Here is a 22,334-nt window from a genome sequence, read left to right on the forward strand (position 1 = left end):
AAAAAATGTCAACAATTCTGTGTTTTTCTGTCAATATGGGGTGCTGTGTGTACATTAATGAGGGAAAAAATGAACTCAAATGATTTTAGCAAATGGCTGCAATATAACAAAGAGTGAAAAGTTTAAGGGGGTCTGAATACTTTCCGTACCCACTGTATATATATATATATATATATATATTGTAACATTACTTTAGTAAAAGCCCATTAATTTGCCTTTACTGGTGCTTGGCAGTATATTCTCTATAATTATCCTCAGTGTCCTACTCCTCAAATATTTCACCAAAAAGCTTCTCTATGCACCTGAGAGAACATTCTACAAAGGTTTTAATGGAAACAAGCAGCAGAAGGATAAAAACTATTGCCAACTAAGAAAGAAAACCACTGAAGTTGGTTTTAAGAGCAAGCCATATTTACTGAATTTGTCTGGTGGCCTGGTGGTCTGTTCTTGGCCAAAGAAAAAAAAAAAAAAAAAAAATGATGTCAAGAGAAAGCTCATCCAGCCATGAAATTGATTCTGTAATAACAAACAAGGGGGATCTGTTTCTCTCTACTGTTAATCAAATCATTTCAGAGAAGATGAAAGTAAAATCATTAGCTTCCAGCACTACATTACATTCGCTACCAACCTGTTGTCCCATTAACCCTGAAAACTGCTCAATAGCTAATTAAGGCAATTACTCTGAGCATGACACAACACTTAATCAAGAGTGACGGAATCATCCATATTGGTGGCTTCATTATCGGCGGCAGCTCTTGGTTGGAGCCTTAATACTAAGACTGTGATAAAACGAAGGAGTACAAATGAATCCTGCTTAGCTTTAGGCCAAACAAGCGGGAGATGAAATTTTGGAACGTATCTGAATATGCATCCAATAAGATGTAACCTAATTTTCTAGCTGCCAGTGTATAATCTGAACATAATTACTTTAAATTCCTCTACTGGGACATCAAGAGCTGTATTTCCAAAGAAAATGCATCTAAATCAAGTTCAAACATCTCTGTCTGTGGTCCTGAAGAATCTGCTGTCTTTGTATCTTCTAGAGCTATCTCTGCCTGCTGTGGTCTGACACCTCTTGGTCAGCACTTCCTCTGAGAGCACAGTGTGACAGACACCACTCAGGGAGGCCCTGTTACAAACCATCCACACTGAGAGTATTGATTTTTTTCCCTCTGTCTCATCAAGTCGCTCTTGCCAGGACTTGAACTCAGCATTGCCCCTCATACAACAATTCAGTGCACAACAACTCCAAATGTGTGCTGCTACACCAGTGCTGCAGTTTTTCACATATTTTTGGGATTTACCATGGTAAATGTGATCAATTCGATCATGAAATTCAAACAATAAATGTCCTTTTGGCACTCTTCAATGTGACATGTCATTAGTTTCAAAAGCAACATTAGTTAAAAAAGATCAGAATTTATGTTAAAAGAACAGTACCACTTACTAAAATGTATCATGTCTCACATAATTGCTCAATCAGTGTTTCAACCACAAAAAGACGTCAATAAAAGCTTGTAAACTATGTCACGAAATGTTACATTTACCTCAGGAAAGCCATTCAATGTCCATAGCTTGTTAAGCAAACTGAAAAAAAGACTCGAGAAAAGCATATTAGGCATTTTCATTACATGACATACAGTTTATGTTCTATTTCAATATTAACCTTTGATATTATAACAATGTACCAACTGACTGGGTTTCTCTATAGTTTACAGCAATGAAAAAGTTTTTTTTTTTTCCTTTGAGAAAATGTGCAATGTACTGTACCTGATATATCCAAATGAATCAAATCGAATCATGAAATATTTGTCAATACCCGGAGTCCTGACATTTTACCCTACCCATTTTATCCTAAATTTCATTTACCCGATTGTCCTCCAAGGGCTTATTGCACATGCGCACATCAATATTACATAATTATTCTCAGGCTGAACAATGATAATTACTGTATATGCATTACTGTAAGGGGTAGGTTTAGGGTTGGGGTAGGTGTAGAGTTTAATAAAAACACAATCTGATAGGCAGAAAAATACATTTATAGTTGGTTTCCTGCCATAGCTGTATCCCTTCTAGCCACAACCCTGAACAACACATACTGTATTTACATTACTGTAAGGGTAGGTGTAGGGCTGGGGTAGGTGTAGACGTTAATAAAACATAATTTGGCAGGTAGCATTTTTCTTTGTCGAATTGTGCTACCTATTGTTTTAATGGGAGAATCGACACAAATCGACAGAACACCAGCCCTTCTATAATCTTAAAGGGATAGTTCACCCAAAAATGGAAATTCTGTCATTAATTACTCACCCTCATGTCGTTCCATACCCGTAACACCTTCGTTCATCTTCGGAACACAAATTAAGATATTTTTGATGAATTCCGAGAGCTCTCTGACCCTCCCATAGACAGCAAGGATCCTAACATGATCAAGGCTCAGAAACGTAGTAAGGACATAGTTAAAATAATCCATGTGACATCAGTGGTTCAACCGTAATTTTATGAAGCTACGAGAATACTTTTTGTGAGCAAAGAAAACGAAAATAACCACTTTATTCAACAGTTCGTCCCCTCCGCGTCACCCTGTAGTGCCATTTTGAAGAGTATCACGTAAACAACATATCCAATGTATGTACGCGGATACGTTGTTTACATTGTTTACACTTTGATCTGAACATAAACAACGTATATGCGTACATACATTGCATACGTTGTTTACGTATGTGATACTCTTCAAAATGGACAGGCAAATTGTTGAATAAAGTGGTTATTTTTGTCACATACAGTATATTCGCATAGGGTGATATATAGCAAAATTTGTATTGTCGCAACATGTAAACTATATTATCATTTATATATATATATATATCACCCAGCTCTAACCTGCTAAATGTGACTATAATGCATAAAATATTATAAACATTAACACCATGATTTTCTGTAAAGCTGCTTTGAAACAATGTAGTATCGTGAAATGCGGTATACAAATAAATGACTTGACAATGAAAAATGTCCATTGGTTATTTGAGAAAGCCTCAGTCCAGCTAAGGTGAGTGACAATGGACACACAATAAATATTTCTGAAGACTCCCAGATGAGTTGCATTAGCAGAAGGGATGAAAGCATTGCTGGACAGCTTTGACTTTGATCTGCCTTCATTAAGCAGGAGAGCTGGACAGGTTTATTGCTGTGATTGTAAGTGCTGTACAGTAATTAAACACAGCAGTAGTGTTACCCTCCTCTGCATGTTGTTTGTCTTCTTTATGTGGAGCGAGAAACCATTTATCAAAGTCATGTATAAACAAGCATCTGTCTATGCTCATTTCTAATTTCAAAACCCACAGGAAACATGTTGTAATGCCAGTGTTGATGAAAAAAATTATTGTCAATGTGGGTAGAAGAACAGAAAACAGAACAAAAACAAATTCCTTTATTTCCTTTATTTGTATGTTTAAAGTAAAATTCATAAAGAAACTGTCTGCCAGCAAGCATATCTTAAATTTTAATATCCATCAAGCAATGTATGACTTCATGTAGACACACAAGAAAAAACGTAATAAGATGTGAAGCGTTTCATTTAGACAGCAATGAGATTAAAGAGAGATTTTTCACAATAATGACTCGCTGATAAATGCAAGAAAATACTAAATAAAAGTTAAAGATAACAACACAAACTCAAACATTTCTCAATAACTTCATTTAAGTTCTAGTTATTACACTACAACTAACAAGTTTGTCATTAAGTCAGAAAAATTTTTGTGACAAAACAAAATATTATCATTTAAAATAGCTGTTTTTTATCTTAATATATTTTAAAATATAATTTCTACCTCCTGTGATTCTAAGTTTAAGCAGCCTTTCCAGTCTTCAGTGTCACATGATTCTTCAGAAATCATTCTAATATGCTGATTTGCTGCTCAAGACACATTTCTTATCATAATCTATGTTTTGAAGAAAAAAAGAAAAAAAAACAGTTGTGCTGCCTAATATTTTTGTGGAAAACAAGATCTGATATCTATCTGATATCTAGATTATTATGATTATGATAACTGTTTTCAGGTTATCTTTGTGCTACTTATAAATAAAGCATCTTGGTTTTGAAACTCCTATCATCAATGTGGGAAACCTCAGGTGGCCATCTAGTGTGGTCTTTAATGAATACAAGCAAAGACTAGGTACCTGTATTTCAGTCCGACAACAAATCCATGCACGTCTGCTGAGCTAAAGAATGAATTCATCACACAATTAAAAACTAAACACATTTCGCATGACTGATCACGCTGCAGGAAAGTGGCTTTTAACCGCTGTTCCCACATGATGCTGACACTCCCCTACTGAGATGCACAGGGCAGGCACACACACACAAAAAAACATTTTCTTATTGGGCTTAAAGTCTGTACACCAGACTACACTTTCCTTTGTGATTACTATATAAAAGTGCACAACACTGCACATTCCATAGTAATGCAGAAAGCTGAATTCCTCCTCTGAAATGTTAAATACCGTCTGGTACATACTGTTCTCTGCATATGATCAAGTCATTACAGAAGTAACTACAATAAATGTGTATCATTCATATATATGTTCACAAGTGTCAACATATTTTAACACAGTTACCTGATGAACATCATCATGTCTGTTTACTGTTCATTAGTCAAGTCACATTTATTTCTATAGCACTTTATACAACACAGATTATTTTGAAGCATCTTCACAGTAATAAACAGAAAAATTATTAATCAACTATAAAACAACTACAATTTCAGCTGTAAAGCTGCTTTGAAACAATGTAGTATCGTGAAATGCGGTATACAAATAAATGACTTGACAATGAAAATGTCCATTGGTTATTTGAGAAAGCCTCAGTCCAGCTAAGGTGAGTGACAATGGACACACAATAAATATTTCTGAAGACTCCCAGATGAGTTGCATTAGCAGAAGGGATGAAAGCATTGCTGGACAGCTTTGACTTTGATCTGCCTTCATTAAGCAGGAGAGCTGGACAGGTTTATTGCTGTGATTGTAAGTGCTGTACAGTAATTAAACACAGCAGTAGTGTTACCCTCCTCTGCATGTTGTTTGTCTTCTTTATGTGGAGCGAGAAACCATTTATCAAAGTCATGTATAAACAAGCATCTGTCTATGCTCATTTCTAATTTCAAAACCCACAGGAAACATGTTGTAATGCCAGTGTTGATGAAAAAAATTATTGTCAATGTGGGTAGAAGAACAGAAAACAGAACAAAAACAAATTCCTTTATTTCCTTTATTTGTATGTTTAAAGTAAAATTCATAAAGAAACTGTCTGCCAGCAAGCATATCTTAAATTTTAATATCCATCAAGCAATGTATGACTTCATGTAGACACACAAGAAAAAACGTAATAAGATGTGAAGCGTTTCATTTAGACAGCAATGAGATTAAAGAGAGATTTTTCACAATAATGACTCGCTGATAAATGCAAGAAAATACTAAATAAAAGTTAAAGATAACAACACAAACTCAAACATTTCTCAATAACTTCATTTAAGTTCTAGTTATTACACTACAACTAACAAGTTTGTCATTAAGTCAGAAAAAATTTTTTTGTGACAAAACAAAATATTATCATTTAAAATAGCTGTTTTTTATCTTAATATATTTTAAAATATAATTTCTACCTCCTGTGATTCTAAGTTTAAGCAGCCTTTCCAGTCTTCAGTGTCACATGATTCTTCAGAAATCATTCTAATATGCTGATTTGCTGCTCAAGACACATTTCTTATCATAATCTATGTTTTGAAGAAAAAAAGAAAAAAAAACAGTTGTGCTGCCTAATATTTTTGTGGAAAACAAGATCTGATATCTATCTGATATCTAGATTATTATGATTATGATAACTGTTTTCAGGTTATCTTTGTGCTACTTATAAATAAAGCATCTTGGTTTTGAAACTCCTATCATCAATGTGGGAAACCTCAGGTGGCCATCTAGTGTGGTCTTTAATGAATACAAGCAAAGACTAGGTACCTGTATTTCAGTCCGACAACAAATCCATGCACGTCTGCTGAGCTAAAGAATGAATTCATCACACAATTAAAAACTAAACACATTTCGCATGACTGATCACGCTGCAGGAAAGTGGCTTTTAACCGCTGTTCCCACATGATGCTGACACTCCCCTACTGAGATGCACAGGGCAGGCACACACACACAAAAAAACATTTTCTTATTGGGCTTAAAGTCTGTACACCAGACTACACTTTCCTTTGTGATTACTATATAAAAGTGCACAACACTGCACATTCCATAGTAATGCAGAAAGCTGAATTCCTCCTCTGAAATGTTAAATACCGTCTGGTACATACTGTTCTCTGCATATGATCAAGTCATTACAGAAGTAACTACAATAAATGTGTATCATTCATATATATGTTCACAAGTGTCAACATATTTTAACACAGTTACCTGATGAACATCATCATGTCTGTTTACTGTTCATTAGTCAAGTCACATTTATTTCTATAGCACTTTATACAACACAGATTATTTTGAAGCATCTTCACAGTAATAAACAGAAAAATTATTAATCAACTATAAAACAACTACAATTTCAGCTGTAAAGCAGCTCTACTGAAGACAACAGTGTCATTATTCAATTTATTTCAGCGGTATCAATGTTGCAAAGAGACATGTTGATCATATTCACATGAACAGCTACTCAAATGGTATTTGCAAGCACATCTTTAATGTTACAGACACCTAATATATCACAAAAACAGTTGCGCACACGTAATGTTGAAAAATATTCCAGCTTTGATTTTTCACATAATTTTCCACATACTCTATAAAATATCATTCTGAGAGTCAAATGTCAGTATCCCAGCCTGGTTTCAATCTTTACCCCAGCAAATTAGACTGTGCCAACCAACAAAGGCATCATCAACCAAGCAGAACACCCTAGCAACTGCAAATTAACATGCTAAAAACCACTTAGAACACCTTAACAACCACCCACAGACTACTCACATTTTCTTCAGTAAAACACTGATATCACATGTGGGAGGCAGGTCTTACTCTATTGATGGTATACAGTCAGCCAAATCTCAAATACTGCCATTATGTCATTGTTAAATATTATTAAAGTCTCGTAGTGTAATCAAACTAAGCATTTCAAGCAAGCCTTTGAAGCTCCCAAATGAGGGCATACAGTATGTAGCCTTGATAAAAGGAGGGAAAAAAAGAAACAGACTTAATTCCAAAAATAAAAATGATCAAAAAGCTAATTTTATTTTTAAAATAAAACATTCCCACTAATTATTATTATGCAGAGATAAAAGTAAACAGATCCCATGATACCATGAGCAGGAATTTAGCTACTGATAGTGCCAGGCTCTTATTTATTCTCTCTATTGTGGAGCATGCCATGTGGAGCAATTAGCATTATGTTTCAACATCATCTTACCACAATACTTCTCAGTCTCCTTCATTATAATGCAAATATTTTATTTTAACCACTGCCCAACCATTTTGAGCTTAATGTTGCTCAAATAAATTTCATTATGTACAACACACACTGAAAGAAAATGGCACCTATGACAGAAATTAAAGTAAAAAGCATTTAAAGCTTTTTGGTAACACTGAAATAAAGTACTGTATTTAATGAAAAAAAAAATTATTATTGACTATTGATAAAATGCGTTCTTTTCCTATGCAGTACGGATGCATTTCTGGACACACTATCCACCACCTTTTTGAGCTTTATCCTTTGACCCAGATTCATACTATATCATAAGCAAGCATTTACAGTATATTCAGACACAAGGGCTGAATCTGAATATGCATATTTCTCTATGTACTTTAGTAGTTGAAAAACAGTATATAAAACAAGTACTGTGTAAACAGTAGACAAGGGCTCGACATTAACGCTTCATTAATGCCAGACAAATAACATGATTAAAACATCAATAACCAAAAATAACTATGTAAACACCAAAACGCAAGTATTATTCTGATTTTATTACATTTAGAGTAGCCTAAGTGGCGAATAGTGGATATAGCTACTGTATATAATGCATCTATTAACAGTATAAGGTTGCGCTGCTGAGGCGAGGTTCACGCAGCCTCTCGAGGAGAACTCAAAACGCGCAACACTAAGAAACTCAGAATACTGAGGTAAAAATTCAAAATGGAAAGTTTTTATATTTAAAATACAGTTAGTTAGGCAACATCACTCACCATTACGACTGTTTAATAGTTCTATAAACAGTTCAATGAGCAAATACAATAATATTAGGTCACTTACATTTTTGGCGGAACCACAGCGCATCTCAAAGCAACCATCCGATTCATTGCTGAATGATTCAGTGTTTTGAACGAATCGGTTGAGTCAAATTATCATTAGCCCATGCATAAACATCTGATGAATCTGCCGTTTGAACGAATCGTTTGAATAAACGACTCAATGACTCACTCATTAAACGCTCACTACATGCACCCACAGGCGTTTTAATTTAGTTTAAAAGTATAATTTCCATCATTTCTTTTTTGTATATTCAAATTTTTTTTTTTTTTTTAAAGAATCTCATAATTTAATGTAGTTGTATTTTTCAGTGTAAATGATTTAATTTGATAACGTATAGATAATAACAATCACATTATTATAATTGAATTTATAGATAAAAAACATGCAGATTTTTATCCTATGTCACAACTGATAGAAAACCGATGAGAATATTGCATTAGAATAAATAATTTTTGCAAAAAAACAAAACATACACACACACACAATCCATATATATTTCCATTGTCCTCATTTGTAAGTCGCTTTGGATAAAAGTGTCTGCTAAATTACTAAATGTAAATATATATATATATATATATATATATATATATATATAAGCTCGATACCATAGAGACCCCCACACACACACAAAACAAATCCCAATTTAACCCCTGACAGTAACTACATATTCAAAAGAAGTACTCAGAGAGCATGCAATTTCAAATGCAGCCATGGTTTGTTTATATTCTGCTGGCTTAAATTCATCCCAGGCACTTTACATTTTATACTGACACCTACTGGCCTGGATGCATTAAGTTTGCCTATTAACTGCTGCAACTTCACTACAAGGCTGCTTATTTATCTTTTGCTTTATCATCTATGTTTTCCTCAGCCTCTGCACATAATAAAACGGATATCACATTGGCCATCTTTTGTTTGTGCTGTGTAGATTTTGTTTTGTCCTTGGTCTGTAGTGTTGGAACTGCAGGTAATCACAGACACAGTTCATTTTATTACTCCAGCAGCGATTGCTTGACTGGACCTCTATTATTCCGCTCAAACTCATTCTTTCGGGACCACTGGATCGCATGCATGATCTATTCTATAAAAATATGGAATTCATGGGTTCACAGGTTCACGTTCTTTAGATGTACATTTATGTTTTGATGAAAAGGCTTGCGCACTGGCTGAAGCCATATCTAAAGTGAACATTGTACTATTATTATTAGTACTATTATTAATAACTTATGACACAACCGGTCATGTGATGTCAATATCCATGAGGGGGGCGACCCATGCAATGTATAAAACAGCTTTTTCAGAGTAATACATCACATGATTGCAGATGTATCAAATAGTGCTGTTAACTTCTTTATATTTAAAATGTTTTAATTAGCAAAATTGCAACACAATACATAATCAAAATTACCTTTCCTAAAATGATCAATTTCTCAAGAAAGGAAAACTGCAGGTTGCACATGAAAGTTTGTGTATTACTTTGATCACACTATCAAACAACTGACACAAACTCAAAGATACAAATCAGATACATTTTAAGAAGTGCTGTGCGTAGTTCAGGCAAACATATCAAATGGTCATGCAAATGTAAGCTGTGTCACATAGAGTCGCCTATTTATAAACATGCAAATTAAAGACGCAATCTGGACGGCAATCTGCTCACTGAGATCATACCCTGTTCTCAAGCACTCAGCTCTCAGCATTCAAAACCACTCAAGGCACATCATGAAAATATCCAAAAACACCAAAGACATTTAGAATAACACTGATGGTCCCATATTTAAGTGACAGAGCTGTCAGATGTGATAAAGAGGAAGAAAGAGACCACATCTGAAATAAAAAAGAGACCTCTTTATTTTTCATCTATTTCTCCTAGACACCTATGAGAACACAAGGAAAGTATATGGGGAGTTTCACCAAACTGCTTGAGAAATGGCACCTGTGTCTGTGACAGGGAAAGTGATGTTTAGCCAATCAGACAACTTTGAGATGCTTCCTTATTTTGGATGTTTGGCTTTTTTTGAGCACAGAAAGTCTGCCTTGCTTAAGTTAGTAAAACAGCTAACATCACTTGCAGCACCATGAAGAACTAAATGAAACAAGACTAAAGGAGACAGTTCAACCCAAAAATGAACATTCATCAAGTGCTCATTCTCAGGTATGACTTTCTTCAGCAGAACAAGTTTAGTTTTGGTTTCAAAATTCTTACATTTTCCCAACTATTCTATTAAATATATTCTCAGTCTTTTTTCTTTTATTTGTTTTGATTAAAAGAAATTTTACGCATACAGTAAATAAATGGACGGCACTTTTGACAGATATGGATAAAACACTGTTCATTTACATGAAATAAAGTAAGAAGTAAGTAAGTATAATATAATATAGTGTTCAACTAAACAGCATTTTACTAGTTCATATATTTTGGGGCTGCAGTATTTTCCGCCTTAGCCTGTAAGGCTCAGTAAAATTGTCGGAGGAGCTGAACAGTACAGGTCAGTCAGATTTAAGTCTGCTGATCAGATTAGGTGTTATGAAGGTGACTCTATTTTGGCCCCTTCCCTGCCGTAGACCGCCCACTCTTCTCATCATTTACCTGTCAGCAGGGCCACACCAAATAAGGAAATATGACATTTTACCATGTGGCGGTGATGAATCATGCTTGTAGTGACTTACTTTGTACAGATACCTTTGGTCAGGCCTGACTGATCACGGTTGAAAAATAACACGCAGAAAGCCTCTGAGCTGGCATTTTCCCTGTCACAGTTTGATCTGTCAATCTGTCAAATAAATAGGGCTTCAGGAAAGTAGTGAAAGGGGAGTAAATCCCTGTTTGCAGCAACACTGACATCTGCAACACTAAATTTGCACTGGCTTCCTTCCAAAATAAAAGATGATAAAAATAAGACTCACTGGTATAGACTTGGTTACCACACAAAATGAGGTATTATTGTGTGACGGGCTTGAATGAAAGATATTTCCTCTAGCGTAATATCATAATCATCACTGAACAAGTACTGGTTCTTTTCCATGTCTGCTCTATTACTAGAAAGATATCTCAAGATCTTGTTTCAAATACTTGGGCCTCTTGTAAGCAATTCTGGTAGATCCCAGGAATAGACTCGGAATCTAATAACTAGACAGCTCTGTGAAATCTTCTGGCTTCAAAATACGCTTTTCAACACAGGAAATAATTTTAACCCACATGGATTCCTAAAAAGGGACTGTTTACACAGAGAAAAAAATCCACCCACAAGAATTATGCTGGTAACACGAAACCAGAAGTTTGTCTGCCTAGAATAGCAGTCCCACCACTAAAAAAAAAAAAAAATTAAACAACTTCATAGGTTACATATCAAGATTGTAGAGGAATTAATATCAGCGCTTTAAATAAAATTAAAATACAAGATGTACATGTTAAATTTCTTGCCCCATAGATTTTCATTGTAAGTGCATAACTGTAAAGCAGTTTACATTTAAAAATCATTGTCAGAGGTAACCTGTAGCAGAAATGGCAAAAGTTGTTTTGAATCCAGAAGACTTTTACAGAGCTGTATACGTATACCTGGGAAGTGCAGCTCAGTAATTACTTGAGGAGTACACGGTCTTCTAACAAATAGCAGTAATTGCAGCTCACAGTATAAAGGCAGTCTGTTCTCTGCAGTACAAATATTCATATATAGACTACATTTCAAAGGGTTCAGATGTAAACAGTGTGATTCCCAGCAGGCCTCACCTCTATGTGTGACTCATCTGTTATCAAATGAATATCTATGTTTAACATCATTACATTGTGCCCAGCTTGATTCTGAGAAAAGTGTATAATGAAACTCCAACTTCTGCTATGGTAATTATGAGAACAGTTAAACATTTACTTTCATGAAGCCAATCATGGCTCAATATAACAAATATGACCCAATCTAAGCTGCCAAACAAAGAAATTATGGAACTTGCCACTTGTGCCACCACATTTACAGAGCCACTCATTTTAGTTTAGGATTTTTCCCGTTTTAAATGAAAATACAGGAAGAAAAGATGAAGATACAGAATAATTTTTGTTGACCACTTTCTTAAAAATAAAGGTGATTCAAAAGGTTCTTCAGGCGATGCCATAGAAGAACCATTTTTGGTTCCACGAAGAACCATTCAGTCAAAGCTTCTTTAAAGAACCTTACCTTTTTATAATCTGAAGAACCTTCTTTCACCACAAAGAACTTTTGTGAAACAGAATGTTAAAGGTTCTTTATGGAACCATTTAGACAAAAAGGTTCTTCTATAGCATCGTGAAGCACTTTTATTTTTAAGAGTGCGTATTTAGGCAAGCATGTCAGGTTTCACACGTTTTTCTGTTGGCTGTTTAATATAAAAACTAACACTGTCCGATTTGCAAGTGAATTGGTTCTTTTGAGTTCATTGGTTAAACGGATTAACAAAACTGCTTGAATTGGTTCTCAATTAACTCTTAATCGATCAGACAGTTTGGTTACATTTCGTTTGTTCAGAGCGGTTTTTCAGACAGGATATTTTATAACACACAGAACAAAAAGGGCACTAGTAAAGTGGATATTTAGCCTCAATCCTTTAAAACTAAATCGCCTTTCATCCTCATGTTTGTCTTTGCCAGAGATTAAGAAGGCCTAGATGTGTTCAACACCTGCATACTCTTGTGCTGAAAACAATTACAGATAAAGTCTGCATTCACCTAAGTCTCATAATTAAAGTACATTCATTTTACATATCCAGTAAACATCATTTAATATTTCTTTATTTTCTATATTCTCTTCAAACATCAGCTATAAGTCCAGGCCAAAGCTACAACTGCATCCAATAAGAGAACTGGTTTAGACTATTGGAGAGTCATATATGCTATAGCAGCATTTTTTGACAGCAGTGTCAAAAGAGCTGAGCGTCTGCTCTGGCAAGACCTGTCTCATTAGACTGAGTAGTTTTCACAGTGCACGCCTCAACCTCTCAAGATTTATACAGATTTTCATCAACATGAGGAGATGCAGCTACTCTTCCTGTCCTGAGGACTGTTGTCAGCTCTGACTTGGGAGGGAGGAAGCAAAATGTTAGTTTGTTAACCAATTTTGGGGAGGAGATGAGGTTGTATAACAAAGCACACAATGAAATGAACTGAACAAATGAACCCATTTGAGTCAATTAACTGAGGTTTGAAATTACAAACCTGAATGACTTACAGAATACTGTATAAGACAAGTATACAGTGCAGTGAAATATAGTGCACTGCATGCTAGGGCTGCATGCTATTGGAAAAAACTCACATTGTGATATTGTGTTTTTCTGCGATACATATATGAAAAAAAACACCAGGTGACTTGAATAGCTCTGTTTGGGGGAATCAATGACTGGGGTAATTTTGTAGGCGAGTAAATCAGCATAGAAAATAAACAAATTACAAGCATAGATATATATAATAGAACAAAGATACAAATGAAATAAATAAAGTGATTTATATTTTTCAGGTAAGTCTAACAGTATTCAGGTACAGAAATTGAATAATCAAATGTAAAATAACACTGCATAGTCTTCACTATATAAATTAAATCAGCTACAAAAGTGATTTTTCTCTGTGTTTTGTTGTTTGATTAACATTCATGACACAGAAAGCAACAGGAAAATCCATTTTCTTTCTCAATTGTTTACCTTCACCTAAGCCATAAACAACTGTGTTTTCAAGAATACTTGCAGAGACACGCATTTTGACATAGTTTCGCGCGTATGTGTCATTTCAGGCACAAATAGACATGGAAGTTAACGGAATTCAGTGTTCACGTGCAACTGTGTGGCTCTCACCATGTCTACACGGTTGTGGCTAGAAGGGATACAGCTACGGCTGGGAAATAACAATAAAGTAAATTTACTATATCACATTCTGTTTTATTAACGTCTACACCTACCCCAACCCTAAACCTACCCCTTACAATAATCCAAATACAGTAATTATTGTTGCTAAGACGTGATAAAAATGAGGCAATATTGAAGTGCGCATGCCCAGTAAGCCCTGGTGGCCGTAGCTGTATCCTTTCTAGCCTCAACCTGTTTACACTGGATGCGAGCAGTGAGGTGCGATGCGACAAAATACTATAGAACCCAATATATTCAGTGATGGTGTCTGACTACACTGGATGCGGTGCGGCATTCAGCAAATTCAACACATCCAGCGGCAACACGTCAAATTCCCAACAGTTAACTGATGCCTCATTCTATTTATGATGTACTGACACAAAGTTCAAACTGTGTGTTGCCTGGAGATTTGTTTTGTGCTTTGGTTTTGTTTGGTTATTTTTCACTGGCAGAACAAACTTGTGTCCAAAATGTGTACTCTATATTAACCTCTTATTGTACTTGAAAACTGTATCACAATCAGAGTCAAGCTGTTGGTCTGAATCTTAGCATGGATTTTTGACTTTGCTTAAATATGGCATAGTCTACTGTGTTTTTCCCAAATGTATTAATAGCATTGTAACAAAATGCTGCTTCAAACATCAAACTGTTTTTCAAAGGCCTTTTTGCCCTTTTTTGCTCATAAAGCTCAAACAGAAGCAGTCGACTCAAAAGATGCACCAACTTTCCCTTTCCTGTTAGCACATAATTATCACAGCAACTGGATTACAGCTTTTGCTCCAGAGAATATGGTGACCTGGATTAATGACACGTGAAAGCAATCTCCAGACCCCGCCGCGTCTAACCCACAAGGGCATGCTCAGCCCTGCACCTAATAAACATCCCATACCAATGAGGATGCACAGGACTCGAGCAGGTCCCTCCAGGCTGTAAATCCGACAAATTTAGTTCCCACAGCCCCATGCATGCTCACAGAGAACCTGCTAGGGCTGACAGATCTAGCAGAAAGGATCTGAACATGACAACAGCAGCCATCTAACAAGTGCAGTGATGTGTGGAACATACAAGGAGGAACAGGAAGAAGAATTTAAAAGGTGACAAGAAAAAGCGCTTTGCTTCCTTGTGTAAGGTGGGTGATGGTGTCTCAGTATTGATCTGTGCCCATGCAGATGCTGACAGTAATTGTGTGTCTCTGTGTTGACTATAATGAATAAAATATCATGCAAAGAGTGTTATTGTGCCAAGAGGATGTCATCACTTTCTCTGTGTGAGTAATAATGGCCCATTAGTGCAGCTGCAGGTTACTCATTACTGTGATTGTCTGGGAAATGAGGAGCTTGTGAATCTATTTGTTCTCTAATTGTTGAGGGGGAACGGAGAACCTCGGCTGTTCGGAGCACTGAATGTTTGGCCTTCCATAAGAACAATGGGAGATTTTTCTAAGCCTCATTACATTAGTGAGAAAACCCTAACCACAGAAGCCATGAAAACGTAACACACATTCAAACACACGCGCAAATAGACTGTTTTAATATAGATGAGTTGATGTCTTAATACATAATGTGACTTTGTTCCACCATATGCAGAGGATAAATTTAGCAAAAACAAACAAAAAGTTTTTTTTTTTTCTAGATGTTTACAACCCACGTTTAAGTATTCTTCAGTTTGTAACTCTTGCCACAGACAGGGGTAGAGTGCCTTTCAAAACCTGAATTGAGAATGCTATTTAAATTCCAGTTCAATTCCTGAATTTGAATTGAAGTGGCAACTGTGTTGCAAAATTGCAATTCAGTTTGAACATAAAGTATATTTACAATTATTTCAAACATTGAATGCCGTAGAAATTTATTTTGTTTATGTTTCATCATATTTAATTAATTTAATGAAGACTTATTTCCAAAAAAGGAAATCCAATTCAATTCAAACTCACTAAAAACTAATACATTTTTTCTCAATTCTGCTACAGGCACTAATGACGCGCTATTCGTTTTTGCATCAATCGGAATTATGGTTTTGCCTGCTGAATAAAACAGACAAAAATAACAATACAATGAGGGAGGGGCTCAAGTCATATCTAAGGCTCTTACGTAAGGAATTGTAAAATGCCCAAATGGACCCCCTCTCTCTCCATAATATGCGCTGAAACTTTGTAAAAGGCGTTTTGACCTTTTTTCCACTAAGCAACAACACTATGAAATCAGTGTTGGGTAGAAAAACAGAACACCATTTTAATGCTTTTGTGTTCCTAATTATGGACTAGCTGTCTTGGTGTTTTTTGTTTTTAACTGCAAACTAAGAGACTGTTTCTGTAAACATGTGCAGATCGTTTGTGGTGCCTTTAATCTCAGAACCTGTGTGCAGTTGGCTTAGTTAATTGCATCTCATTTCAGCAGATTGCACATTCGTGACTGCCCAGAAACTCCATTTGGTTATGATGCCAGGGGACTTGGCAAATTTAATTAGTGCTAAAATAAAAAGAGGCAGAGAGAGGTCCTGAAGAGAGGCAGAGCTATGAAAGAACGAGAAAGGACGGTGAAAAGAACGAGTCAGGGGTTTTTCCAAATCAGGGGGTTTTATCATCTGAACAACATAATTTAAATTGATGTGATGCCTATGGGTATACGATACGTGAGGACTGCATCCAAATAAAACCCTGTCGGGTCTGAAATTCATCTTAATTGTGCTGTTATATGGTTGGTCAGTTATCATAAGATTAGAATCTTTAATTAAAAACAACTGAAATGCTTTACACAACCCATTTTACTTGCGCAATAGGTCGTATTTCTGCGTGAAATAGAATACTTAATGTGGAGAAAATTGGATGGGACTTGATCAGACGAGGCCTTGGCACACATCCTCAGTGAAGACCTCGCTGACTGGACAAGCCCTTAGTACCCTCACTGAGCCGGGTTTCTTCCAAGGTTTCTGTCACCTGATGGAGTTCGGGTTTCTTGCCACTGTCACCTTTGACTTGCTTAGTTGGGCTCTAAAAAAACACTTCATATATTTATTTATTAATATTATTGACTTGATGGCACTGACACCATCGGATGAAAAAAAGTGAACTGAGTTAAACTGGATGATGACACTGTTGTCATCTGTAAAGCTTCTTTATACAGTAATTGAATCGCACCTCGCAGCATTAACACTGTTATTGAACTGAACTGAGTCAACATTAAACTGACTCGAGCTGAATAACAACATTGCTGCCTTCTCTAGAACGGCTAATAGCTGAATTGAACTCATTTCAAAATAGAACTGTACCAACACTTGCTCTGAATAATGCTCTGACACTATTGTCTTTTTAGCGCTGCTCACAGCAGAATTTGAATTGTCTCCATAATTAAGTTTCCATAACTGATTTTCCTGTTTTTTTACCACAAAGCTGCTTTGAAACAATCTTGACTTGACTATTTATTATTCAATTCATGAGGAATTGATTGGCTCTTGAAAAGTAGGCATTACATATTATTTATAACAACTTCCACTAATGCATCATGTACAGTAAGACCAGAATTGTGCATTAAAAAAAATAAAAGTGGTCAATGTCGTTTTAAACCTGCTCAGTTAGATTCTCTAACTGTTGCTTTGTTTTGACAATTTTGACCTGCAAGAGAAATGCATGACCGTAGAAGAAGACAAACAACCCAGAATAAGAGACACAAGAAGAGAAACCTCCCTGAAGAGATCGCTTCAACTCTCCCTTCTCATCGACTCTAACAGTGTCTGTTGATCTGCTCTGACATGGCTGACCTTTCCAGGTCCTGCAATGTGCCCGCACTGTTTGTACCAGGCTAAAAAGGCCACACCATGCCTGAGAAACCTCGCTGACACATTACCAGCCCACCATCGGCAAGAACTACTTCTGCATGCTAACAATAACAAATAAGAAAAAATCCTGCACAATTCTTTTGCACTACTGCACTAATCTGGATTATTAGATTATGGAGTGCTGTAAATTTCAAGTGGCCTTTAAACACAGGAAAAATTGAGGATCGTATGTCCGTGAAAAGCCTCCTCCACACACAGAGTGATCCATCTTAACTCAAATAAACAGAGTTGGGTATCAAGATGAAATTTTCATACAGTCACCACTTAGCACATGCGGTTCAGAGAGCAAAAGCGCCTGTTGTCAGAAGAGATTTATTTGCGTCTCCTGGTATATCTTTAGAGAAGCAATGAGAAGCAGCATTTTGAAAGCACAGAGAGAGCGAGAGATGGATTTATGTTTCATTTGGGCTTCGGTTCTCTGTCGCATACAGACTGTGAACTTCCAGAACTTCGGCTGATTCTGCAGAGATGAATCACATAACTGGTCTTGCAGTTTTGGGGTACGAGTGTGAATTTCTCTTCACCCAATAAATGTCTCCTCTCTGAAACTTCCTTAAAGGCAACATGCATTTTTTTACAGCTGTTCCTCAAAGTCAGTAGCCTATTATTAAGTATTAATATTTTCTTTCATTACAATACATGTAGGCCGAGCAACTAATTAACTTGATCCATTTGCTTGGCAACTGTTAAAATGAGTGATTGCCAAAACTAAGTTTTTCATAACAGAGCAGAACAGCCAGTTGTGTCAAACATAATTCATGGACTAACATTAGATCAGCAAGTAGCCGAGGATGACGACAAAGATATTTTATATGCTATTTACGAGAACAGCATTCTCAGGCACTAAAAACACATATGTCTTTTATTCACAGGCACTTATAAAAGTGAAAGTCTGCATATTTTCGCCATATTAAGCCATCATTATACTTAGTAAACAACTAAAATAACTTTTTAATGGCTTGCTTGTCCAGACTGCCACTGTCAGATTTATAGATAGAAATGCTCGACGGCTCGGCTCGGCTCGGCTTTATGACACCTCATTTAAAGTTCATTACAGCGCAAGCTCTCAGTCATTTAAACGGGAATACAGAATCTGAGTAAGAGAGCCATGGTCACAGAGACTGTAGAAAACAGCATTTTAGGCTTGACATTTAGTCATTTTCACTGGCTATCTCTTTGTTGTGCATTTTAATGTGTTTGTCATGAACCATGTTGGGTGATAAGTTAATAATATCACTGTCACATTAAAAATATCACTGAGTGACACAGAGAGGCCACATGCAAAGAAAACCCCCAATTATACTGTCTTTCCTGACAGGGTAAATATAACTATTTAAAATCATATGTGAAGTAGATTAATCTTTAGAGGTAGAGAAGACTAATGATGGACTAAAATGCCTTCTAAATAGTGAAAAAAGCAGTACAGATAGGAGTAAGTACACTTTCAGAAATAAAGGTACAAAAGCTGTCACTGGGGCGGTACCTTTTCAAAAGGTACATGTTTGTACCTAAAGGGTCCATTTTGGTACCTTAAAGGTACATATTAGTACTTAAAGTGTACATATTTGAACCTCATAGGTACAAAAGTGTACCTTTTGAAAAGGTACCGCCCTAGTGACAGCTTTTGTACCTTTATTTCTGAGAGTGTACATAATGGATGACTCAGAGTCTGGAAAACATAAAGGGACTTGGTTTTAGTAAAGGCACCACAAAATTCATAATGCACAGATCTCTTTTGGAGAAACTGCATTCTACATCACAAAATGTAGTGATTGATTGGCTTCTGTGTTTAAAATTATTTCTCATTCAACTGGTTCAAACTTAGCAACATCAGTACAACACGCCAGAGGAAATATATTACCTTTAAGTTCACCTTTAGTACTTCATTTCAGTGGTGCAAAAGTAGTTGGCACAAATTTTGGCTTAGCTTGTATGTGAACGCTTCAAATGAACTCAGACCCCATTAAATTAAACTGGATGGAGATCTCTGAAGATGGTCTGAGTGCATTGTGAACACAAAACTTTATTATTTCACACTAATAGTCACTAACAATAATCTTAGAAGTAAAATAATACCTCTTAACAAAATGGACAAAAATAAGGTCTGAATCTACTTTTTAAGTCCAAGGACACTGTGAGTTTAAACAGAACTGGTTTCACTTGTTAGGACTACTTAAAGAGGTCAATTGCATTGCTTAAGGGCTTAAAGTTGAGGTAAAAGTGAAGAAATTACGACTAGACTATGGTAGCCCCTACACTGTAAAAAAATAAAATAAAATAAATGAATACAATTTTGTTTGGTCCCACTTTATATTAGGTGGCTTTAACTAATATGTACTTACATTTAAATTAATAATTTGATACAATGCACTTATTGTGTACATACATGTTTTTACATTGTACTTATATTTTTAAAAAATACCTATATGTACTTACATCTGTAATTAATTTCTGTAATTGTATTTATAATTACACTGTTAACCCATCCCTTACACCTACCCAGACCACCAAACCTGTTCCTAACCTTTCCCGTATCCCACCTCAATAGCAGCAAAAGTGTTTTGCAATACAATATGAACACAATAAGTACATTGTACTTATTTTTTGATGTAAGTACATAGTAGTTAAGGCCACCTAATATAAAGTGTAACTTTTTTTTTTAATTATATATATTTATATATATATATATATATATATATATATATATATATATATATATATGATTTTCTAAGTTGTAAATGAAGATTATTGAGTACATTTTACAAAAATGTTGTCTTTCTTCAGAATGTCACGTTTAATGTAATGAACTAATAATGCCCTTTTTTTTTTTTTTTTTTTTTTTTTAATAGCAATTTCTAAGTAAAAATTCCGTACATCAAATTTTTCAGTGTATTTTTTATTTTTTTTAATGAGATCTAAGCCCACTTTTCTAAGAGTGTGAATGCAATTTTGGTCTACTCAAAGTGGTCTGAGTGGACTCATGTGTGAAAACACCCTCAGACTACATTTTACACTTCATCATTACCTTCATTAGAGGCAACAGAGCGGCAAATGAATTCTCTGAATTAGTTTATGAGAGAGAGGGAGGCGCTTTACCTCTTGCGCTTTGGAGACTGCCTTTTGTCCATTATCACAGGCACGCAGTTGGTCAGTTCCGTCCAGTCCGCATGCAAACCGCAACTCCAGCCCGTGGAGAACCTCGAGAAGAGCCAGGACTCCTGCTTACCGGGTCGGTGGCACGTGCATTTCTTCTGTCCCGCTTTGCAGTCGCACGGCTGCTCCAAGCGAATATTCCTGACCAGGTGCCTGCCAAAGGTGGTCCCGCCTGTCTTCTGAATGTGCAGAAACACAATCACATCATCTCCCCTGATGTTGAAATCGACATCGCGTGTCAGATCGCGCTCCGTGAAGTTAAATTTGGACGCACATTTAGGTGGGCTGTCTTCCTCCAGGTCATCGGTGGTCGGGTCTGGAGTGGACGGGGGACCGATCCTAACGAGTGTGTCTCCTGTCCTAAAATGGCAAGCCTGACCGCCTGCCGGACAAATATACTGGTACCCAATCATGACAAAAAGAATGGCTAAAATTGGGATGAAAATCCATTTGTTGGGTTTATCATTCATTTTAACACAAGGAAATTCTTCATGCAGTTAGTGTGAATCATGATCTCCTCTCCAGGTCTTCTTCCAGGACGCTCGTATGGGATCCAGCCCAAAAAACCCATGCCACATGTTGATATGGTAAAAAAGATTCGCAAAAAGTGTGACATCCAAGTCTTCACATCAAACTTGCTCTCTCACAAAGTTGTAAAGAAAGTGGAAGTCACCGAACAAAATGCATAACCAAATGCTGTTTAAGAACAGAACATCGTGGTAAAATAAAGTGTAAGTCTTGAAAATACTAACGTCTGCTCGTTGTGTTCAGATGAAACGGTTTGAAGTGCCTCGTTGGTCTGTTTTATTCTATGGAATCTCCGCGCACTCGCGATGAGGCTGTGTTCTCCATCCATCCCGCGACGCGCATCAGCGGGATGATGCGAATGATGTCAATGAGACGCGAGCGCTGTCGCACCGGTATAGCACGAGCTCTTTCGTAGCACGCAAACAATTTCATCTGCACCTGGTCCCAATCCAGTGCTCTGCTATATTCAGCAATAAAGTGTAGCCACTACTGAGAGAATTCACTGTGTGCGTGTTATTATTTTCTTCACAGTTCTTTGCACTGTGCAATCTTTGTGCCATATCACTTTGTGGAAAATCCTATGAAGGAATGCTAAGGGAAGATTAACATGATTTGGAGCCAATCCTAATTGGTTGAGAAGCCTTATGGCTTATTGTAAATTAGTTCAGGTTTTTTT

The 22,334-nt window shown here is 36.2% G+C and overlaps 1 protein-coding gene across 2 annotated transcripts in view; it reads right to left on the bottom strand.

Annotated features, from left to right (window-relative positions):
* Window positions 1-21,976, bottom strand: part of hs6st3b (heparan sulfate 6-O-sulfotransferase 3b) — a 75,306-nt gene extending 53,330 nt beyond the window's left edge. For both annotated transcript variants that reach the window (XR_009272701.1, XM_058785989.1), the window contains exon 1: window positions 21,074-21,976. Coding sequence is in view for 1 of the 2 variants with exons in the window: in XM_058785989.1 (XP_058641972.1) it covers window positions 21,074-21,600 (527 nt within the window). In the remaining variant the exon portion in view is untranslated. The remainder of the gene's footprint in view (window positions 1-21,073) is intronic.
* Window positions 21,977-22,334: the final 358 nt, after the last annotated feature.

This window comes from Onychostoma macrolepis, chromosome 09 (assembly GCF_012432095.1).
Source record: "Onychostoma macrolepis isolate SWU-2019 chromosome 09, ASM1243209v1, whole genome shotgun sequence".
Classification (NCBI taxonomy): Eukaryota; Metazoa; Chordata; class Actinopteri; order Cypriniformes; family Cyprinidae; genus Onychostoma; species Onychostoma macrolepis.